Here is a 20,915-nt window from a genome sequence, read left to right as displayed (position 1 = left end):
ATACTAAGAATCTAATCTCGTTTATGATAACAAGTCCTTGTCTCCTTATTCAGTTATAATTATCTCTTGTGTACCAGACACCCTTCCCAGAAAATATGTTCTCACATCGAGTACATGCAGTCGCCAATTAACAACTTTATACGAAAGTTGGGAGTTGAAGTGCTTGTCTGTTCAAGAATGGCCATGTCGTCCTGGTGATATCCGGGCCGATTACAGGTCGATAGTAGTATGATACCACGGAAATTACGGCATTATCCGCTAAAATTGATTGTTTATTAAGCCATAAACCGAGTCATCGCCTCTTGTTGTCATCAAGATCCAGCGACCAGTCACTCGGCCATCGGAGTTGATGGTGACTTGAAGAGGCACCGTCTGTTATCTAAAGGCCCGGATAATAATGCGGGGAGGAATGTAGGAAGAGTGATGGTTCTATAACGTAATTCATTTTCGTTCTGTGTAACTTTGTGAAATGTTATAATTTGAATATCAACAATAAAAATATTCATAGTAATATTTACATCACGTGTTGGTTTTTTTTTCTAAACAAAAAAAGAAGCATCTTTTCTCATTCAGATTTTATAATGGAAAGATAGAGGCAGTTTGGGGGTAATATCAAACATTAAAATCTAGAGAATTAAGCAATTTAATGCAATCATGGTTATAATGAATATGCATGACTAATAATGATTCACATCTTTGATAAAACGAACACCAAAAAAAATCTGAGTTCCTTTGGGAGGAACAATGGGGTGAACGAGTAGGCTGACGCCTAATCGGATGCGAGGAGATAACTGTTTCATAGAGCTGAAAGAGGAGATTAAGCGATGATTTCTCCACCAATCAGAGCAATAAAGATGTGACATGGTCTCCATTTTTATTGAAGTTTTGTCTCTTAGACATTCAATAAAAGACTAACTATCTTTACAATGTGTGCTCCCTGCAATCTGATCCCCCAGTGATACCCCAGCTCTGATGTGAATATACGAAATAAGCAAAAAGTTGTCATTTTACAGGAAGTTGACATCAAATTTGTTAAAAAATTGATCCATCAAAAAGACATACCTAAACATAAAGTGTGTTAAATTTCGTTCGAAAATTTAGGCTAAGAATAAATAGGCGTCATTAAACACGAAGTTGACGTCTGATTGGTACAAAAATGAATCCTAAAATATGGAATACCTAAACAAAAAGTGTGTTAAAATATCAATCATCTGCGATGAATACTTGCTGAAATTTTTTTGACAAATATTTGAAACGTCAGCAGTCTGCGAGGAATATACAATGTTCACTACAGTCGGGGACGTAACTCTGCTCAACTAACCATCTACCAATCAATCAATTGGTGTTGTTCTGCTGTCTGCTCCTCGGGAACACTGTTAATTGTTTCGTACACGATGTCCTTTGCGATGTATTAGAACGACCTTGTACGTCTGAAGGCAAGCTGCTACCCCTTGGGTGAGACTGCATGGTCCTGTTGTTTGTCGAGACTGATAAAGATCCGTACCATTATTGCTATTTATTTATACGTTTATTTTTTTCTTCTGTGCCCGCTGATGATAATAATCAAAGAAACAATCTATCCATGAATATGTTGCAATTTTTACAATGAATAAATTAATTGTTTCACAAAATTCAACACAGTGTCAACTAAATGTTAACAAAACCAGCCTTGGGCAAGTGTTCCATTCCGAGTCCGTACTTAAGTTTTGTCCAGTGCATAAAAAAACGTGGCGTTCATCAACACTGTACGTTACTGTCCTTTCTACAATCGCTGCAAAGTTTCGAAATTTTAAAGTTCGTTCATCGCCGAAGAGGTTATTCAAAAGTTGACTTTTGCATTTAAAAGAGTTCCCGTACGTGTCATTACCTGCCGCCATGTTTAATCCCAGACTTACCTTCCAACCAAGGTAGAAGCCAACTTCTTATACGTTGTTGTTGAACAACATGTACTGTGTTTAAAAGAATAATCCACTAAGATGTTGAAAAACTGTTAAGTACCGGAAACCTTTCATAATAGTATTTAAATGTTATAAGCGTTCTTTTAAAAACTGTTAAGTACTGGAAACCTTTCATAATAGTATTTAAATGTTATAAGCGTTCTTTTTAAATAAGCCACTTAACCCCTTGCAGATAACAAGTTCATGTTAGAAATGGGCCATATTTGAAAATAAGCCCTATCACAGCTAAATATAATATTTTCTGTTGAATCATAAAACCTCTGAACAGATCAAAACAAGATGCAATGTGAAAATATTTAATTTTTTTTTCTTTATCTTCCTAAAAGCGTGCACATTTTAATAAAACAACCATGAAATATTTGAAAGAATTTGTTCATAATTCAAAATACTTCTAACAGACTTTTGAAACTTTTTCAAGAATAATTCAGTTGAGTCGAAAGCGTGCCAATCATTTAAATATTTATCTTGTCCATGTTTATTTTCATGCTTTGTTTCTTTTTTTCTTTTTTTTTTTTTACATTTCTAAATTCGAGTCAGCGCTGTTTACATAGGGTTGTCGGAAGTGACGACGTGGTCGGTCCTAGGCTAGCACGAGTATGTTCTTCCGTAACCTGGACATTGAGTCTGGAACAATACCGTGTCCGGTAACTTGAAGGAAACGAGTCTGTAATTACAAATACATATAAACATGTTTCTTGCATTCAGATATTTTGTTGACTTGGGTAATAGAGTGTTGTTTCTAGTCTTTGGGTGATTTCTCTGTGGTTTGCTTTGGTTTTCTTCCTGAAAAATGCAGTAAATTATATAACATTCTAACATCATTTAAATTGCGTTTTTTGTTCTTTCGTAAACATAATCAATCGTTTTACTATGTTACATTGCCATAGTTGAATAAATCAATCTGCAAAAGATTTATGCGTTAAATGATGTATTCTGGTTGACGTAGTATGCGCACATATACTTTATGATTTCAATGTTTTAATATTACATTAGAATCACATCCCGTCATTTATCAGAAGGAAGTACAATGCTGCGTTCTGACTGTTTCTTTATGTATAAGGGTTTTTTTATGATATCGCGTTTTTACGTTTCCAGGGACGCGTGTTTTGGAATGCTCATTGTCACTATCCTCGCCATGAATGACTCAGACAATGATTGGGTAAAAAGTGAGGGCCAATTCTTCATTTGTCCTCAGATTTCTAAAATTATCCTTGTTTAATTCATATTTTGCGATATCAGAAAAGACTATAACAATGGCCTCAGGAGTCTAAATCTGCATCACAATATATAACCGTTTCTGACTAAAATTAGCAAGCTATTATAGAATAATACCAGTCACCCCGGGACATCGCATGGATTCTCAGATGACAAGATTTTTTAAGCGAGAAGTTTGTCATTTTTCCAGCATCATTGTCTGCGATAAGGACCAGCAGCGTCGATTTCTGATTACAACTGCGATTGACATCGGCCCGTCAAAGCCCGCCAAGACGAGCGACGCCTCGCGCAGGAAATATCCGACATCGTTCCCCGCGCTTTTTTCTCAGCTTGCGTGATGATGAGTATTATGAAGTTTACATAAACCTTATCTGACTGAAATGAATTTTCACGCCATCTCGGACCGACCGCTGCATCAGGACTAAATCATATGAATTAAAATAATGGCCTGCAGGTATTCATTACAGCAGCGTTCCTAGCCTTGGAATGCAGGCGAAATCCAATACTATTTTTCTTTTACTTCGTTAATAATAATTTATAGATTTTTGTTAGAATGCTTTATGGAAAATAGTCATACAGATGTTGACATTTATTCCTAAACAATAAAGTGCAGAAGTCGGCCAACACAGGGAGAGTTACTACAGGGTCCCGCGGGGATGGAACACCCGTCAACAAATCAGAGGGTCGCTTACATCCCCAATTAACGGCGCGCTCTCTGCCAGCGAGATTTAGCGCTAAATATTTTATTTATTATAATTTCTTTACACGACTTTCTGCGTCAATTTACAATGATAGGTAGTTTATTCAAGTACAAATATTTACAAATATGCATTTATCAGAGAAGTTTTCCTAAAGTCTTTGAACATTTTCCGCTTTGTTTATGATTCTTGTTTACCGTGTAACCATATAGAGAAGGTAGATTCATTTATTAGATTATCGTTTGCTGTTCCCTCTTCCTGGACCTTACTGCGTCGTCAGTACATATCACTTATCCTCTATAAACAAAGAAAAAGATGTGTAGTCTTGATATTTGATATGAAATTGCGTATGCTCCGTTCATTTCTACGAGTCTGAATTATCTGAATTACGTACTTTGATCGGTTGATACATGATGGATAGTTGATGTCGCCATTTTACTCTTACTTGAGGAGACCAGTCTTCCAATGTCTTTGATCTTTTTTTTTTACACGAATGCTTTAATAAGGTTATTAAAAAAGTGCCATTAAAATATGATTGCCGTATGGTCGCACGATAGAGTGTAGAAAGCACTTCACAGTAGAGACCAGGAGATCAGGTTTTTATTTCTTTTGACTATTTTACGCTCATTAAAGACAGATGACAGATATGCCTATCTCAACACACAACTTAAAAATCACAAAGAAGAAAAGATTTTGAACGCGGTTTAAATTTTTTTTGCATAATTATACAAATGGACTTTTTTCTCCGCAGTTTGTTTTAGTGGGTTTTTTTGTGTTGGATTTCTTTTGTTTGGTTTAGGGATTTTTCGGGTTGATTTTTTTTTTGGAGGACCTGGCTTAGGGGATGATGATGTTCTTGTTTGTTGATTGTTAAGGATATTGTTGTGTTTGGTTGAGGACGTTGATGTTAAGTTGTTATCATCAAAGGTTGCTCTTAATCTTCGGATGGACAATTATACATCTGCAGTAAACAGAGACCTGTCGTGACTGGTTTAATTAACGACAACAGTCTGTTTACGAGTTCATTTGAGCTTCGAGAACCTAACGATAATCTGTAATAGTATGGTTTTCTCGCCTAGTATGACACTTGTATGCACTTTTGCATGTTCTATTAATAACCATATGCTAATAAGACAATTGTTTTGGTTTTTGATTTTGGGTTTTTTTTCAAACGTTTATGTCTTTGTGGCTTCTTTATACGTCTAAGTCAACAGACTATCATGAAAGTGGATAGGGACTGGATTTAAAGTGATAAGAATATCAATACAGCTGTAGTTACAGTGGAAATGATCAACACCTGAGAGAAAGTCGAACAACAACAAAAATATAAAGACATTGGTTTTAATTCCTTTTCAGGAATGAACAATGCAGACATACAAAAATAGAAACTTAGTTCTTCTGTAAGAAATTCAAAGCACTGAAAAGATGCGAATGGCCTGCTTGTTAGACAGATTTATCAGTAAATAGGACATGGCATTCTCTTATTTGCTGGCAAGCTTTCTGTGCTATACTCCTGGCGGTATACTTTTCATTAAAAATATTTTAAGTGAAAATTAATATTGGAACATGCTAGATCCGGAGTCTTTCTGTTAGCTTATTGCGTCCATAGGTAATTGGTTGGGAGTTGATATCTTAATAATTCAAAAGTTTCTCTTCCCGATGTATATCTTTTGTTTTGCCTTCCAATGAAGTATCTATAAGATTGGATTTTTCATCCCCTTAAGCTCTTATCTTTTAAGAATTAATCTCTAAATATAATTTTTTATATCTCTTGAATTAATACCAAATACCTAATATGATAAAGGAAATAAATTAATTTTGTTTAATTGAAAATATTTTTTGCATATCTTGGGAAAATGCTATAATATTTTTGTAATAATTTTATATGTTTTATATGTAACATGTTGCAAATCTTTTTTTTATCAGAGAAAAACCTTTTACAACCCTTCAAATATAAGCCAAATCTAACCAAATGATCTATGGGTTTATTAACCATGTAAGGCACAGAAGTTTTAATGACTACATCTCTTCCAGCCTCTCTGACGTCCGCGGAGAACAAGAGCAATTTCATGAGAGGACCTCGGGGCCCGGCAAACATCAGCTGTGATTGCTGTAAGGAACAACCATCGTTAAATACCAAAACATGCCCGTCAACATTTGGTTTTATGATCCGTAGCGCGGACAAATTGATTAAAACAATAACAGCTCTGTAGGAACAGATGGACGACGGGACAACGAAATCCGGCAGTCAAGTTTGATCTGAATGTTAGTTTTTCCGGTTTTTTCACCTTCTTTCCGTCTTTGCAACAAAATAGAGAATTTTTTAGCATAATTAAACGATTACATTTTAGAAGCCGACCTGAACATACAGTTAATTATTGCATTTCGGAATTTAACATCATGATAATTCAATCTCGTCAAGATTTTAGTTACTACTAATACTCAATGGTTTTTTATTAATCATACGAAAAATTATATCATTCTTTCTAGTTATAAATATAAAACGTGCTAGAATATAATATTAACTTCGATCCTGAGGTTTTGTCATTAACTCAGGACGAGCTTGAGTTTCTTGCGTATATTAACTTTTTAAATAATCAATAAATTATAATTTATGGCGGACTTAGACTAAACAGTTCACTGTCATTCTCTTCTTCAATCCGTACTTTAGTAACATTAAATATCTTGAATTTTTAAATTCAGTCAAATATTCAATGCAGATATTTTGATCTCCTTACGTTCTGGAATCCCGCACCCGAACCTGTTCTCTGTAAGCTGATCTTATTTATAGATTTTCATTAAATTCGGGGAAACATTTATTGACAAACTAACAGCTGATGAGTTGCGCTCTGTTATCTATTACGAGGCTCGATATGCAATTTTAATCAAAAAAGTCAATTTACAAATAAAACTGATTCGAAATAAACATTGAATATCGGACTCCGATACAAAAGGCTCGCAAAGTGTCCGATCGCTGGAAATTTTAGAAACGTTCGATGTGACACGAGTCCGCTTATGTCACTCATCATTCATGACAAAACGGGCAGTTTTATCTGAATAAACAATTCATTATTAATTACATGATAGCATGGTTAAACTCTAAACTTTTGTTAGCGTTTGATTACCCTGGAAAGTTAAGGTTATTGCTACAATAAATAAGTTAGAATTCCATCCTTTGTACTTACAAGGGAGACAGCTGCTTCTTCTTGTTGTAGGCTTATTTCCGGAAAGTGTAGATATATTGTGATTAAATTCACTATCCGTCTATCTGAAATAAATTTCTGACATTATATTAAACGATTTACGGCGACTTTAGAAATAGATTATTACCTTCTTGTTTAAGCAAATTATTCTCCTAGGTAAAAACAAAGTACGGTTCACCTTAAGTTCAGTCATTTGTTCATCATGTTTGGTTTTTCCTTAAATTTTTACATTTTTCTTTTTAAATAATTCAAATTGTTTGAAAATAAGAATTGTTTGCTGATTTTTTTACAAGACACGTTGAAAGCAATTAATATTAAAGGGTAAATGATATTTAGGGGAAAAATAAATGCTAATAGCTGTCGTATGTTAAGGTATTAAAGAAAAGAATCAATACGTGTTTATTTATAGATTTGATTCTTAACAACCATGTTGTTGTTCGTGGTAATGACGATTTAACGATGATTTTAATAATGATGACGATGATGATGATGACGATGATGATGATGATGATGATGACGATTATGAGTCTTGCAATCAGTGATATCTTAGATCTGACCAATATTTACCTTTTTTCAAAAATACGAGAATAGCTGTGGCGTAACACCCCGAGGAATACATGCCGGGATAACGGGCGCCGATGGGACGGGCATCGTGTCGCAGGAAAAGCAAGCTCTGTGATCTTCAACAAATAATCTTTTGATTGCATTTTCTGGTCATTAAATGTATGACCATTTTGATTCCTAAAATCATTTACCACTCATCTCGGCTGTAATAAAAATGGGTCCTTCTGGAAAAATAATTCCAAGCAGAAATTGATCCTTCGGGCTGTTTGCTAAAAAACTTCTTGAAGCATAGTGATTTTACTATCGTACCAAAAAATGTATTAGCAATTGGGTTGTAATGCTACTAATCAAACCCATTAGGGCAATTATCAAACAATGCCTCGGCAGGGCTGATGACAGACTCGCGACGAATTCGAGCCGCTCAAAGTAGGAAGTGTCGTTTAATGGGTTGCAATGTTCTTAATTCATCACAGTCAAATGATCGGAGTTTGACTGCAAAAATACCGTTTAAATAGCTTTTGTTGACTGAGGTAGATCGATTTATAAGATTTTATTCAGTTAATTAGTCTTGATATTGCTTGATAAGCGCCAAAAACTGGCCGCCGGAAACACGTGCCGCGTGATAACATTCGAGTCCGATATTCAGTATTTTTCTAATCCTGAAATCCGAAACGATCGACATTCCTTCGGATTTATACTAGGTGTTTACCTTTGAGTTTGATTAATATTCTGTCCCTTATCAATCTTCTGCCCCCACTTTTATACTTTGCCCGTAAACATCTCCCCGGCTGCCTCAGCATCAGTATCTACCGGTGTGGGCGTTGCCAGATTTGGTTGATATCGGCTGGTTTTATGCCGGGTCTGTATAAGGACCTCAATAGCGCTTGAGAGTCATTTATCATCTGTGACAGATTATGATAATGCTAAAGTCATGTTTGATACTTTCGTAATTTTGGTTACAGGATTTCGGATCGATAGCGTTTGATTTGAGAACTTTTCTGGGTCGGAAGGTTTTAATAAGCAAATTTTGTAATAAAAGACTGGCTGTTAGCTATTTACAGTGTAAATTTATAAACAATCCTGTTTTCCCGCGAGGCATCGTTGTCTTGGGGGAAGTGGACATGGAAACAAAATTGGGACGTGTTTTCATCGAGTTTTCTTCCGAAAAGATACACAATTTTCTCTACTCATTTTTCCGTTTAAAGAAGGGGGGGGGGGGGGGGGGGTCTGATAGTATTCAACGACGAACAATAAAAGCTCAGTGTATGACGACACATTTACATTTGATTGCAAACTCGCTGTGGGCGGGGTCCTGTCAAAGGCGACACATGGTCCAGGTGGAAATTAAACTCCATCATCGACGGTACGTCACATTGATATCTAGGGGTAAGATCAGTGAAAGGGGCCTACGGTTTTTACTGTTGTTAATGGCCCCCGAACAAAGAAACTAGGAAAGGGAACAAAAGTACCGTATATTGTCGCCCCACTTGAATAGCCTGCAGTGTTCCAGAACAACCGGCTGCCTTAAATCAAATTTAACAGTACTTGGTTGCAAACATTTATAGAAATTGAGTGTAAATAATCCTGAGCTGTGGATCAGGTGTGTCGTCTCACCTGGCGCGCGACTCAGGTAAACCTTAATCTGGCACGCGCCATGAACCACAAAGTGACGATGGGTCGTTTTAATTCTAAAGCCGTAACTTTCGTCAGTATCAATCTTTATTAAGTAACAACGCATCATTGACAAGGTACAAAGGTCACAATGGATGATTATGAAAAGCAATCAATCTCTCTCTCTCTCTCTCTCTCTCTCTCAAAATCATTTTTTTTAAATTATAAACAAAAAACTCACAAAATAACAAAGCTAAACATAAACTGTAATCTTAGGTATGGCAAGAAAATAAATAATATGAACTCAATATAACAGAAAATAATATATAATCTTGAACTGTTATCACATGCCAAAATGGTTGCTTTGTAAATAAATAAAAATGACTATAAAATTATAAAAGCAAATCAAAAGTAAATCACAACACAAAAAGCCGATAATCTCAACAACAAAAAAATAGTCCGAACTCCGTCTGAAGCCAGAAATTATTTTTGTCTAGAGAAAACAGCATTAAAATGATAAATAAAACTAAACCTAAACACGACAGAAATAAATAAATAAGTTATATTGCACTTGCCCGGCCAAGCCAGATAAATCTATCACAATTCATTACAACATTCAATATGTAATAAAATAGGTATCTCTGTAATATTGCACTTGTAGGGTTATTGCACTTATAAGACATGAAAATAAGATATTGCACTTATATATTGCACTTCTTATATAACATTGCACAAATCAAAACACCTTTGTGTAAAAATAAAATATCTGAAATAAAATGGATAAAATTAAAAACTCGCATAATAAAGGAAAATATTACTATAATGTATAATATAAGTACATCTAAATGCTTTAAAATGGCAGAATTGTCAAGAAATTCATATACCTGTAAATAAAAAAAATCTCTCTTTAAAAAAATAATGTTTTAACCAGCACTCACACATTTAACGTTTAAGAAGGCACATCTGCACATAAACGTTCAATTCAAAAGATCATCATCAAAAATATATACGTTTTCTAGCGGTCAGGCACGGACGGTGAGTCAAGGCACCGCGTGGTCCTAATCTACATGTGGCGGGGGAGGGTGGAGGGCATTTGGAGTAGGATGACCTGGCGGTTCTCGGAGGGGTGGCATTTGTTGATGTGACGGGTCAGCCCGGGGGAACTGCTGAACGAACTCTCGCAGTACTTACACACGTACATGTCGGCAACTCTCGTCTGCAAACTCTCAAAGGCGTTCTGTGGCGAGACGACATCGCGACGCAGCGACTCTTTGTTGGACAACTCGTTCATGTTGCTAATGTGCAGGATTTCGGGTCGTGTAGAATTGTCGTTGCGTGCGATCTGTCCGGAATCGTTGTGAACTTGTCTGTGTTTCCTCAGGTAAGCCTGGCGGCGGAACTTTTTGCCGCACGTTTCACACTTGAACTGTCCCTCAGCGTTGGAGACACTGAGATCCGTCGGGACCAAGAACATGGAGTTGTCGTTCTTGGGTTCCATCGTGTTTGCGTTGTTTTCATTCTGGTTTGAGGGAAGAATTTTGGCAGGAGCGCTCGGCCTGGAACTTGCCGGGCTTGGTCTCGGTTTGTGCCATCTTCGGTGGGACGCAAGATTTGCCGGGCAGTTGAACACCTTGCCACACTCTGGACACCGGTACTCCACGTGCACTATGCGGGAACACCGATGCTGGGCCAGCTGAAACGCGTCCTCGTAAAATTCTTTGCACAACTGGCAGATGTAGTCGCCAATCTTGTTCTCGATTCTTTCCAGCTCGGCTCGCGCCTCTGGAGTTGCTTCTACGAAGTTGTACGTGCTGTCTATGTCCCCGTGGTAAATAACCGTACCCTCGTCCTCGGGAGAAACGTGCTTAATGATACAGCCCGAGACAGGGGACGTCGTGTCCTCATCAAAGTTGATTTTTCGGGCCGCCTTTGGTTTTTTCATAGGTTTGTTCTTGTTTTCGTTTCTTCTCTTGTTTGGACTGCTTTGGTCTACAGGTTTGGGTGCCGAATTCTCGTTATTTGGAGAATTAACACTCAGTTGCTCAAAACTTGAAAAATAAAGTTGCTGAGTACTCACAGAGAGGGGAGAGGACCGCGGCTTCTCGTAATTATTGTTTTCTATATCCTTGGAGAAGTTTATAGGACTTGCGCAATATCCGGAGTCCGGAGATCCGAACCTTGTCATGTCCGCCTCCAGGTCCAACCGGTCCTCCTCGGACGTTCTCCTCTCCCGGTACGATGCTGCTCCTCCATGGCTAGTCCTTTTGACGAGAAATCCCCGGGGCATGATGAGAAACTGAGAAGGAGGCTTATTTCTTCACAGTCCTCAAAATTCCAAAGTTACCATCAAAGTTTGATTGCGAAAAAAAGTTATCGAAAGGGGGATTTGGCCAATTTAACTTTGTTGTATCAAAAAGTTAAAAATATTGTTTGCTTTGTTCTCAAGTTCTGTAATGTAAATCACTACAGTTCATCTCAGTCTGTATAGTTATTGACCAAACCCGCAGAAATAGCATCACATTGCCTTTTATAGGCACGCTAAGACCAAGAGAATTTCTCTGAATATTCATACACCAGACACGCCCCCAACGAAACCCAGCCATTGAGCGGTACCCTCTTTGTTTTGAAGCGCTCTCTTTTCACAAATTCTGATACCAATTTTCTTTGTTAATTGTGCGCTGCTTTTCCTCTCACGGCGCTACAGACGACTCTTGCGATTGTTCCATAGCGTGTGCGTTTTACTTGCACAGGTGAAGCGGCGATGATTAAAGTTATAGAAGAATCAATAAAAAGGAATCTCTCTAATCAAAACAGTTATGAACGGTAAACTTTTTCTGTTTGTAGAACTCGGTAAAATTCTTCTACAGAACAAGGGCAATCAATAGAGACTAGATTGACTAACTGTCCTTTAATGATATCAACTACACGCAATTTGATTATGTCGATATTATTACTCATTCATTAAAAAAAAAGCCATTTTGTGCTTTTTTAAAGAATTTTTCTCTACAACAAATTCCTTTTACTTTCATTAATTTTTGAAAGCTGCATATCTTACTAATTAAACTAACTGAAAGAATGTACTTTTTTAGCATAGACATATGTGCAATCATTAACGAAAGAATTATTTGCCAATTTTCCATAACTTCTTTTACACCAAAAATATCAAAAATTACAAGAAAATTTGGAAATAAAATCGCGCGCGCTAATTTGCATACAGCTGAGCTGGGAGGGAGCTCGCACGCGACACTGTGTACCGGCTGTTCAATATTAATTCTTTAACTTTAATTTATTGTAAAAAAAAGAAATTTTATAAATCGATTTTCTTTTCAAACCAATTCTCTATAAGTTATAATTAAAAAATATTAAATTCATTACTTTTAATTCAATAATCAAATGTTTGAAAGTTCTTAAACTGGAGTTATGAACAAAATAAAACATCTGTCTTTTAAGAGAATTATTATGTTTCTTTTAAATATAATTATATGCATGCGACTTTTTTCTATCCTTAAATTTTTCTTCTTCTCATGACAGGAAATACATGTAATTCGTTAACTAGTTCATTTTTTTTTCATCTCGAAAGAAAACTAAATAATAAATATCAAATTATCGCAAAAATTGATGTGCAAACAAGCCATGCAAGCATTTTACTACACGGATGCCTTGAGTTGTCCATTTTGCACTTTTTCTTTCAGACAAGGAATTGTCATCAATATTTGATTAGTGTCGCCCGCAGAAGAGGCTCGCTCTGCCACCTGTTGTCGAGGGGCGCTATCCGGAGATCGATCATTGAAGGCCGAGATGTAAAGTTGACAATCCGTCATAATACCCCTAGTACTGTACCGACCGCCAGATCATCTTTAATGAATTTCTGATAAATATTAAACGATCAAATTCAATTATTTATTACGTTCATAAATGAGTGTAATGTTTTCATTGTTATCAGTTCAATTTGCGCTTGATAATTCATTAGCTAACTTTTTTTAAAATTAATATTGCTGAACATGTATTGGCCTTGGTTACTTAGAATCCCAAGTTTATGTTGACAATAATTTCTCAATTATTGTCTTCTAAAACTGGAAAATGAGAATAATTGTTAAATACTAATTAGAGTATTTTTATAGGACTCTTGTAAAGATATAGGACTGAGCCTGTGTCGTTGGAATCCCTCCATTATATGAGATTCCAATTCGTTAACCCCGCGTTCATCCGAGAGACAATAAAAGAGAAAAAAGTGAATACAAGATAAAGGAAGATTTCTCCTGATGAGGATAGTAACCCCAAATCGGGAGATCGCCGGCAGACGATACAACTCCAAAAGCACGCGACAGATGTCGAGAGCACGTGCCGCCCCGAAACTTTCTCCCAGCTACAAACAAAAAGTTCAGGGGGGTACATACAGACGGCTTGTTACCCCTCATTCACACCGCGATTTTTGAAAATAAAGCGATACCGTTCCCCAAAACCAGTAAAGTACATAAGACTTTGAATAAAGGTGGCCATTGTGACGGAGTTAGCGGTTGCGATGTCGCCATTCCCAACACTTGTGGAATTTTCGTCTGGGAACAAAGCTATATAATACACCGAATTTGTTTAATCTCAACACCAAAGATCATACATTAACAATATTGACACGTATAGCGGTACAAATTCATTAAAAAGTGAAAATAAACACAAATCGACAGCTGTTGACTTTTTGTTGATCAAAACTCCTAGAGTTAAAAACGTTAGTTGTGGAATTCAAATCTAAATATGCTGTAGTTCCAAAATTACACCCGTCTGAGCCGACATTTGTTTTCTGCGACTTGTACACAAATACATTATTATAGTCATTATCCTTTACTTTTTCATTATGGTTTCACATTGTAATTCAATGATAAGAAACTGATCGTTCGTTATTACGGTTTCGTATTTATTTACATGTACATGGATATGCATTACGACTTTCAACTCAATTCTCGTTATAACCATTACCTAACTAAAAGTTAAGTCAATTTTATAAAATAATACTATTTCATTATTGCTCTTATTTGTAATAATTCAAAAAACCCTTTACTTCTTTTTTACTTTTATACAAACAGCATTTGTTAGAATCTTGACAACTAATTTTTGAAATGACTTAGTCTTAGCAAAAAAACAAACAAAAAAACAACAAACAAACCTTTACTACCATCTGTATCTTTCCTACTTAATTAACTAATTACAATAATTCCTTTTTAACGACTTTGCACTTTTTGCAACAAATCAGAACTGTAATTACATAATACGACTATTTATCACAACGCTTAATGTATGAAATATTATTAAATATTTTCGATTTTTCAATTTTATCATAACATTATACAGCGGACGGCATTTGGCAAGATTTCTGGAAACAAAACGAGAACAAGAAAATAAAATAAAACAAACTACATCCAAAAAGATCCAACTCCCGAAAATAAAGACCAAGCCTCCAAAACCAACAAATATGTGACTGCATGTAAATTATGATCATAATATTGACATGTCGTGTAATAACGGGCAACGCTAAGATTGAATAAAAACGCCTTGATAATGGGTGATGTTTGTAAAGGTAGCTATCGACATAATTTTACTTTTTCCTGATCAAAAGGTTTGCAATTGTCCTTGAAGTTCCGGGGTAGCAGTTGTTGAGCGTAGCTCTGTAACATCTGGGCTCCAAAGGACAGGAAACAGGGACGATAAAAGAGCTAAGGAACACCGGCAGAAAAAAATCTCTATCAGCGGAAAACCCGCGTTATCCGCGGCGTTCTTGTAGAGCTCTCGGTGATTTATCAAAGAGGAGGGATGTCTGATTGTGCAGGGACTAATCGAATACTAACACTAGTAAAGCACTGTCACTGGTTCTTTGTCATTTCCCGGCAATCAGTAACAGTTCTCGGGTCTTCGTCTCAACCAACAAGTACCGCGACATGATTAGTAGCAAAATTCCGCCGCGAGTGTCAAAAATGGGCAAATATTTGTAGCAATTCTCGCAGTGCGAGATTTCATTTTCTGCCGCCGTTTCCTGGCAGACTTCTAAGTGCGGCCTGTCGCGATTGCAACAGCGGCTTTATCCACTGGAAGCCGATGAAGAAAAGGGTGCGCGCCAAGAATTATCACCGAGGTTTCTGACAAGAGTATCGGTTTAAAGGATATTATTTCTGTAAATAAAATAAAAATGACAATATACCAAAATATCATTGACTAATTGTTCTAAGGAATACTAGATTTAATAAAGATATATATTGATACAACATTGTTAACTAAATATTATAGAACGCAAATGAAAAAAAATTTAATTTAATGTTGAAAAAATATTTAAATATAACCAGATTAGATTAGTCTTATTCTATTTTCTTAATTATTTTTTTTTAATATTTTAAAATCTCAAAAAAAAAAATGCAAATATTTGGAAGTTTATAGGTTTTTGCTGTAGTTTGATATTTCAAATATATTAATAACTGCATGTGAAAAATCCAAACTTGAAATCGCTTTCCAACATTTTAGCAGTAAAAGTCTGCCGCAGGAATCGGATAGAAACGAGCCATCAGTGGATCTATTCAAAATCCAGACACTTATGGGTTTAATTTAGGACTAGTAGGGTGAAATGGGCTACGGTTATATAAAATCCCGATTGAATAAGATTTTCAGACAAACAGTATTGTGCTTAATTTGGCATCACCTGCCCCGTCATTATGCGCGCGTGCAGGAGGCGGTTAGTTCTTTACTGGAGATGAAATTCGGGGGCAGGTGTTCGCCGGCGGAGGGATACGGTGTTTGGCGCGCGTGCCCGCGCTCCGCTATTAGAATATAAGAGCTTATTGGGATTTAATGAAGCGAACAACCAACAAAAAAGATCATATAATATTATTAAATAAGGAAAAATACAAATCTACGCCATTTTATTCCGCTTCAAACTCTTCAAAATCTGTAATAAAATTTGAAGCATACTAATGCTCGATATATTTTGCTCAAACGAGAATTAACATATGTAATTAGATTAAAGCGGTCGCGCGACCGACACGCTTTCGCATGAAAGAATAAAAGTTCAATCTCTCTGGTTTGAAATTTTCCCACAGGAGAAATAATTCTGAATAAATACACAATGAATCCACAAAACTGTTTTTCATTATATTTTTGTTCAAATATAAAGACGCGTGCGTCGGCTCGCACTTTTCATATATGGAGAGAAAAAAAAATCAATTAAAAATGTCGGTAATTTTGACTTTCATCCTGCAGAGCGTGCGCTGGTGTTTGGAGAGACTCTACAGAGTCTCCAGACACGAACAGGGACTTTCCCAGGAGAAGAAGCCTTTGTCATAGAATTTCACAGAGTTGGGTGTTATACATTTAATTAAGACCCTCGTTACTGATGCGATCTCTCTCCCTCCTAAACGTTACATCTCCAGATTACTCAGGAAACCAAACACCATTTTTAACACTTTGTAAATGGTTTCCCAACACGACATGAACATTCTTTCTGTCTCTTTGTTTTCAATCCCTCGCCGTAAATTTTGCTGTCTTAATTTTGAAGTATCTTTTTGAAATTACCAAATAATGGACAAATTATGTGATTTATTGGTACATTTGAAATACAGCATTCACTAAAAAACATTATTCACTTTTATTATTTACTTTGTCGTTATAATCTAAATTTTAAATTTACTGGGCGAGTGTAAATATTATATTAATGACAAAATTACATCTTACAAATTTACAAAAACCATATAAATTCAAAAAAATTAATTAGAATTTTAAAATCCAAGAGTTCTTAACTTATTACACTATAAGCTGAAATCGATTTTCAACTTTTATTGTAACAAAATGACACAGTGAAAAAAAACACGAAAGCAGATTTTTTAAAGAAAAACAAAGTCGCTATTCTTGAAACCTTTCGTCTAAATCGAACAAACTGATATAGACTTCAGCCATTTTATTTTTTAACAAACATCAAATCTTTAAGATTTAATTTTTTGTTGAATGTGATAAAAATTCTGACAAATCTGAAATTGATCAATATTTGATTTTTATTTGATTTTTTTTTTTATTTGAGTGATTGTGGTGATTTATCTGAAATACAAACAGAAGATAGCGGTAGACCCACAGTAAGAGTGAAAGAGATCACCCCATCTAATCAGACATCTGTCCTATCAAACGAAATGGCGCGAGCTTTCAAACCCTACCCCGATCGATCGGCCGTGCAGGTGGGAACGCGTGCAATATGAATCGCGTGTGCCCATTGTCTGCTCGACTCTCTTTTGTTTAGAAGAACTTGGTTTTGAGGCAGATGTTGGAGAAAAACAAAAGATCCCTTCCAGTAAATTATCAGACTTCGAAGGAATTCTTTGATTCAACGAAGAATTTTCTATTTTTCGCCATGAGTCGATCGATTTCTTTTTCTAAATTTGGACTTATTCCACAACAAGATACCCGAAAAAAAATTCAAAATTAATGGAAAACAAATTTCTGCAGAGACTGATTCACGCGGCCAAAGAAATCTTTCAATTCCTCTGTGTAATATATGTTGTACAACCAAGATAATTTAAAACAACAACAAAAATTAAAATTGTATCGCAATGGAAACTACTATAGGATAACGCAGTAATTATCATATAAAATACAAGCTGATGTTCTATCTATCAATTAAATTGTAAAAATATAATTGCACTGAAACGCTCAAAACAATTAGTTATAATTCCTAAACTTTAGTTTGAAAAAAAAAACAGAAAAGAGAATTAGAGATCATTTTATTCCTTTTGTGCTAATGATCTAGATCTCCCAAAGTACAGCAACTGAAAAAATTTTTAATAAATGAAAAATAAAATGAACGAACATATATCTATCATATTCACGTATTTAATGAAAAGGGCTTTGGAGATTATTTTATTCTCTTGAATTTAACGCCTAAACGCACAAAATACAAATAAAACTTTGCATTAGCAGAATTTTATTCTCTTGAAATAAACTTACAACTATAATATCAAAACACAAAAATTACAAATATTTTAATTACCTAAAATCTTAATTACTAAACGAAACAAAAAGTTACCTAAAATATTATTTTTTATCATCAAAAAACCTCAAAGTTTCTGAGGAAGATTAACATGTCATTTGTTCCAGTTTAAAGTACATTTCGTGTAACAGAAGCTGCCTCCCGCCGACATCTCATTCCTGACTTTGATCAATACGACAGTGCCACACCTGCATCTATTGTATACAGGTAATGTCATATAGTTCTGTCCCAGGCATCTGTCCAAACAACCCCTTGAAATACTGGTTTCCCTGGCATCGTAGCTTGCATGTAATGGCGCAATTTATTACTATACAACACAACTCTTGTGAAGGCACTTTAAAGATCATCAAAATGATACAAAGCATCATGTTAGGAATTGTGCATTAAATATCTCGAAATTTATTTGTTAAGCTTTTTCGTTAATTTTCACTTTAATTGATCTTCTATATTAAAGACTCATGATACCAATACGAGCAAATCTTTATGTTTTTTATTATTCATTTAAAAAAAAAGCCAATTAAGGAAATCAGGACTAAGTGGCAAATAACATCATGAAAGTTGCATCTGTATTTTTTTAATCCGCGCTGGATAGATTGCTGGTGTCTGAGAGTATCTGGGATGTTGGTCGTATAACGTGTAACGAGAAGCTCCGGGTCCATTAGGCGCTAATGCCCCACAGATGGTGCAAGATGTCGGGAAGCCAAGCGCTCCGGGACAGATAAGGAATGAATCCGCCAAACAGGGAAAACATTTCATCCCCTCTCCAGCGATAAAGTGCAGGGCCAAGTGGAAAATTTGACTGGTCCCGAGTAACGACACGAAACTTGAATGAAACTTGAATGGAACTTGAATGGAACTTCGAATTGGAAAGTATAAAAACAAGACTTCCGTCAATGGACAACTTGGATAGTTTCTGCATTTCTTAATATAGCGCAGATTTTCATATCACTTGTTGTTGTTTTTTTTTTGATTTGGGTTTTTGAAAAAAAAATTAAAATTGAAATTGAAAACTCAACATCAGACGCTCAAAGTATTCAATCGTTGAGTTTATTACTAGTACATGTATATTGAATTTTACAAAATTTAAGGAATTTGAAAACGTTTTAATAAGAGACAACTTCTTTAAAAAAGTAGTAGATTTTAAGGCTTAGTTTAGCATAGCTAACAAGTTTAGTGAATAAATTAGCGAGTCTTTTATAAATTGTCAATTTCCAACAAACATTCTCTTTTCCTAACCCCATCCCCCACCCCCGTCAACAAAATAAGCCAATAATAAAAAGAAATTGAGTTATATAATAAATTAAATGTTAAATAATCAATAAACTGCTCCCAAACTGAGTGCACTCATGCAGTTACCTGGCCTCGACTGCATGTGTTTGCATAATTAAAATAATCTTCAAGGCGATCTTTTAAAGAGATGGTGAGACAATTAAAAAACGGCCATTCAGGCAGATGTTTGTCAAATTTTCATCCACATCGAAATGAAGCGCAAAAAGTAAAGTAAACGTTATATCTTATCTCTCCGCTGTCTTCTCCGTCGAACGGTTTTTAAAGCGTAAACGTTTGAACCTCGATTTCTTCGACATATGTGGCTTTCATTCTACAAGAGGACATCGCACTCTGAAAGATCTAAGGGTTAATCCCTTATTACATGCATTGCGATTCCTGTGTGTCCATAATATTGAAATTTTCGTTTTCTATTAACCGAATCGTCAATCCATCTCGTTATGTGGAGTGCGTTATGTGAAGAGAATAGGTGATCTCTCTTCGGAACACCTCTCTCAGTATGCAGATGTTCGTCGTTTCAATAAATTGGACAATATTATAAGAAATAATTGCAATGTCCAATTGAAAATGGTTATAATTTAGTCTCTTCTCAAACAAAAAATGTTATAAAAACCCAACCCATGACGGCTGTTTTTTAAGTAAACGTATTTTAAGCGAAACAAATAGTTGTAATCATATTTCTAGCAAAATAGCTTTGGGTAAAACTTAAAATACAATCCTTGTCTTTAAAAGGAAAATTGTAGCACAGCGAAACTGTTTTCCAATATTTTGTCGATATTTGACCAAGACATTTAACGGTTCTACGCGTTTATCATGCCAAGTTAAAAGTACATTTAAATCCTATTTTTCCAGTTTGTAGTTGCATTGACAACATCCTAATTCCAATCACCCAAAACCTCTAATCCCCTGTATTACTGCCGTAATAAAGGACTAGCGATGACGTAATATGCACCGACCAATAACTATCCTCGTTTCCAGTGCTGTATATAATGAGTCAGAGTATACAGAAAATCCAAAAGTGCAGATTTTGCAATGAGAAACACATATGCAGTGAGAAAAATCTTGCCTCTGGGCACATAGCTCGCCTTTTGAAGCATATCTCGTAAGAATTACTCTAAAGCCTATAGGACGTTAAAATGACGATTCAGTATAAACTACAAAACAGCAAATACCACTAATTTTGCATCACATGATTTTTGTACGTCCATGCGCATTAAGGTGGTATGGGACACCTACATATTTGTACTATCGAAATAAGCAATAAAATCAAATATAATCTTAAATAATTTTTCTTTCTAAAGTCAGTTATTAGTTTAAGTTTTACCAATAAACAATAAAATCAATTATAATCTTAAATACTTTTTCTTTC

At 35.5% G+C, this 20,915-nt stretch overlaps 1 protein-coding gene and 2 long non-coding RNA genes across 3 annotated transcripts; 1 reads left to right on the top strand and 2 right to left on the bottom strand.

The window, feature by feature from the left end:
- Positions 1-627: 627 nt before the first annotated feature.
- Positions 628-8,749, bottom strand: LOC128175351 (uncharacterized). The gene is made up of 3 exons (XR_008242669.1): positions 7,642-8,749; positions 7,057-7,139; positions 628-2,741 (listed from the first exon to the last, which is right to left on the bottom strand). It is a non-coding gene; the product is annotated as an uncharacterized LOC128175351 (long non-coding RNA).
- Positions 8,750-8,932: 183 nt separating this feature from the next.
- On the top strand, positions 8,933-14,024 carry LOC128178380 (uncharacterized). Its single transcript, XR_008242948.1, has 3 exons — positions 8,933-9,001; positions 12,942-13,049; positions 13,371-14,024. It is a non-coding gene; the product is annotated as an uncharacterized LOC128178380 (long non-coding RNA).
- Positions 9,340-11,924, bottom strand: LOC128178379 (insulinoma-associated protein 1a-like). The gene has a single exon (XM_052845498.1). The coding sequence runs from the start codon at positions 11,534-11,536 to the stop codon at positions 10,313-10,315; it is 1,224 nt and encodes a 407-aa protein (XP_052701458.1). The 5' UTR covers positions 11,537-11,924; the 3' UTR covers positions 9,340-10,312.
- Positions 14,025-20,915: the final 6,891 nt, after the last annotated feature.

The sequence above is a fragment of the Crassostrea angulata genome, chromosome 3, assembly GCF_025612915.1.
Source record: "Crassostrea angulata isolate pt1a10 chromosome 3, ASM2561291v2, whole genome shotgun sequence".
Taxonomy (NCBI): domain Eukaryota; kingdom Metazoa; phylum Mollusca; class Bivalvia; order Ostreida; family Ostreidae; genus Magallana; species Magallana angulata.
Note: the sequence above shows the minus strand (reverse complement) of the source record. Positions and strands in the feature narration are given on the sequence as shown.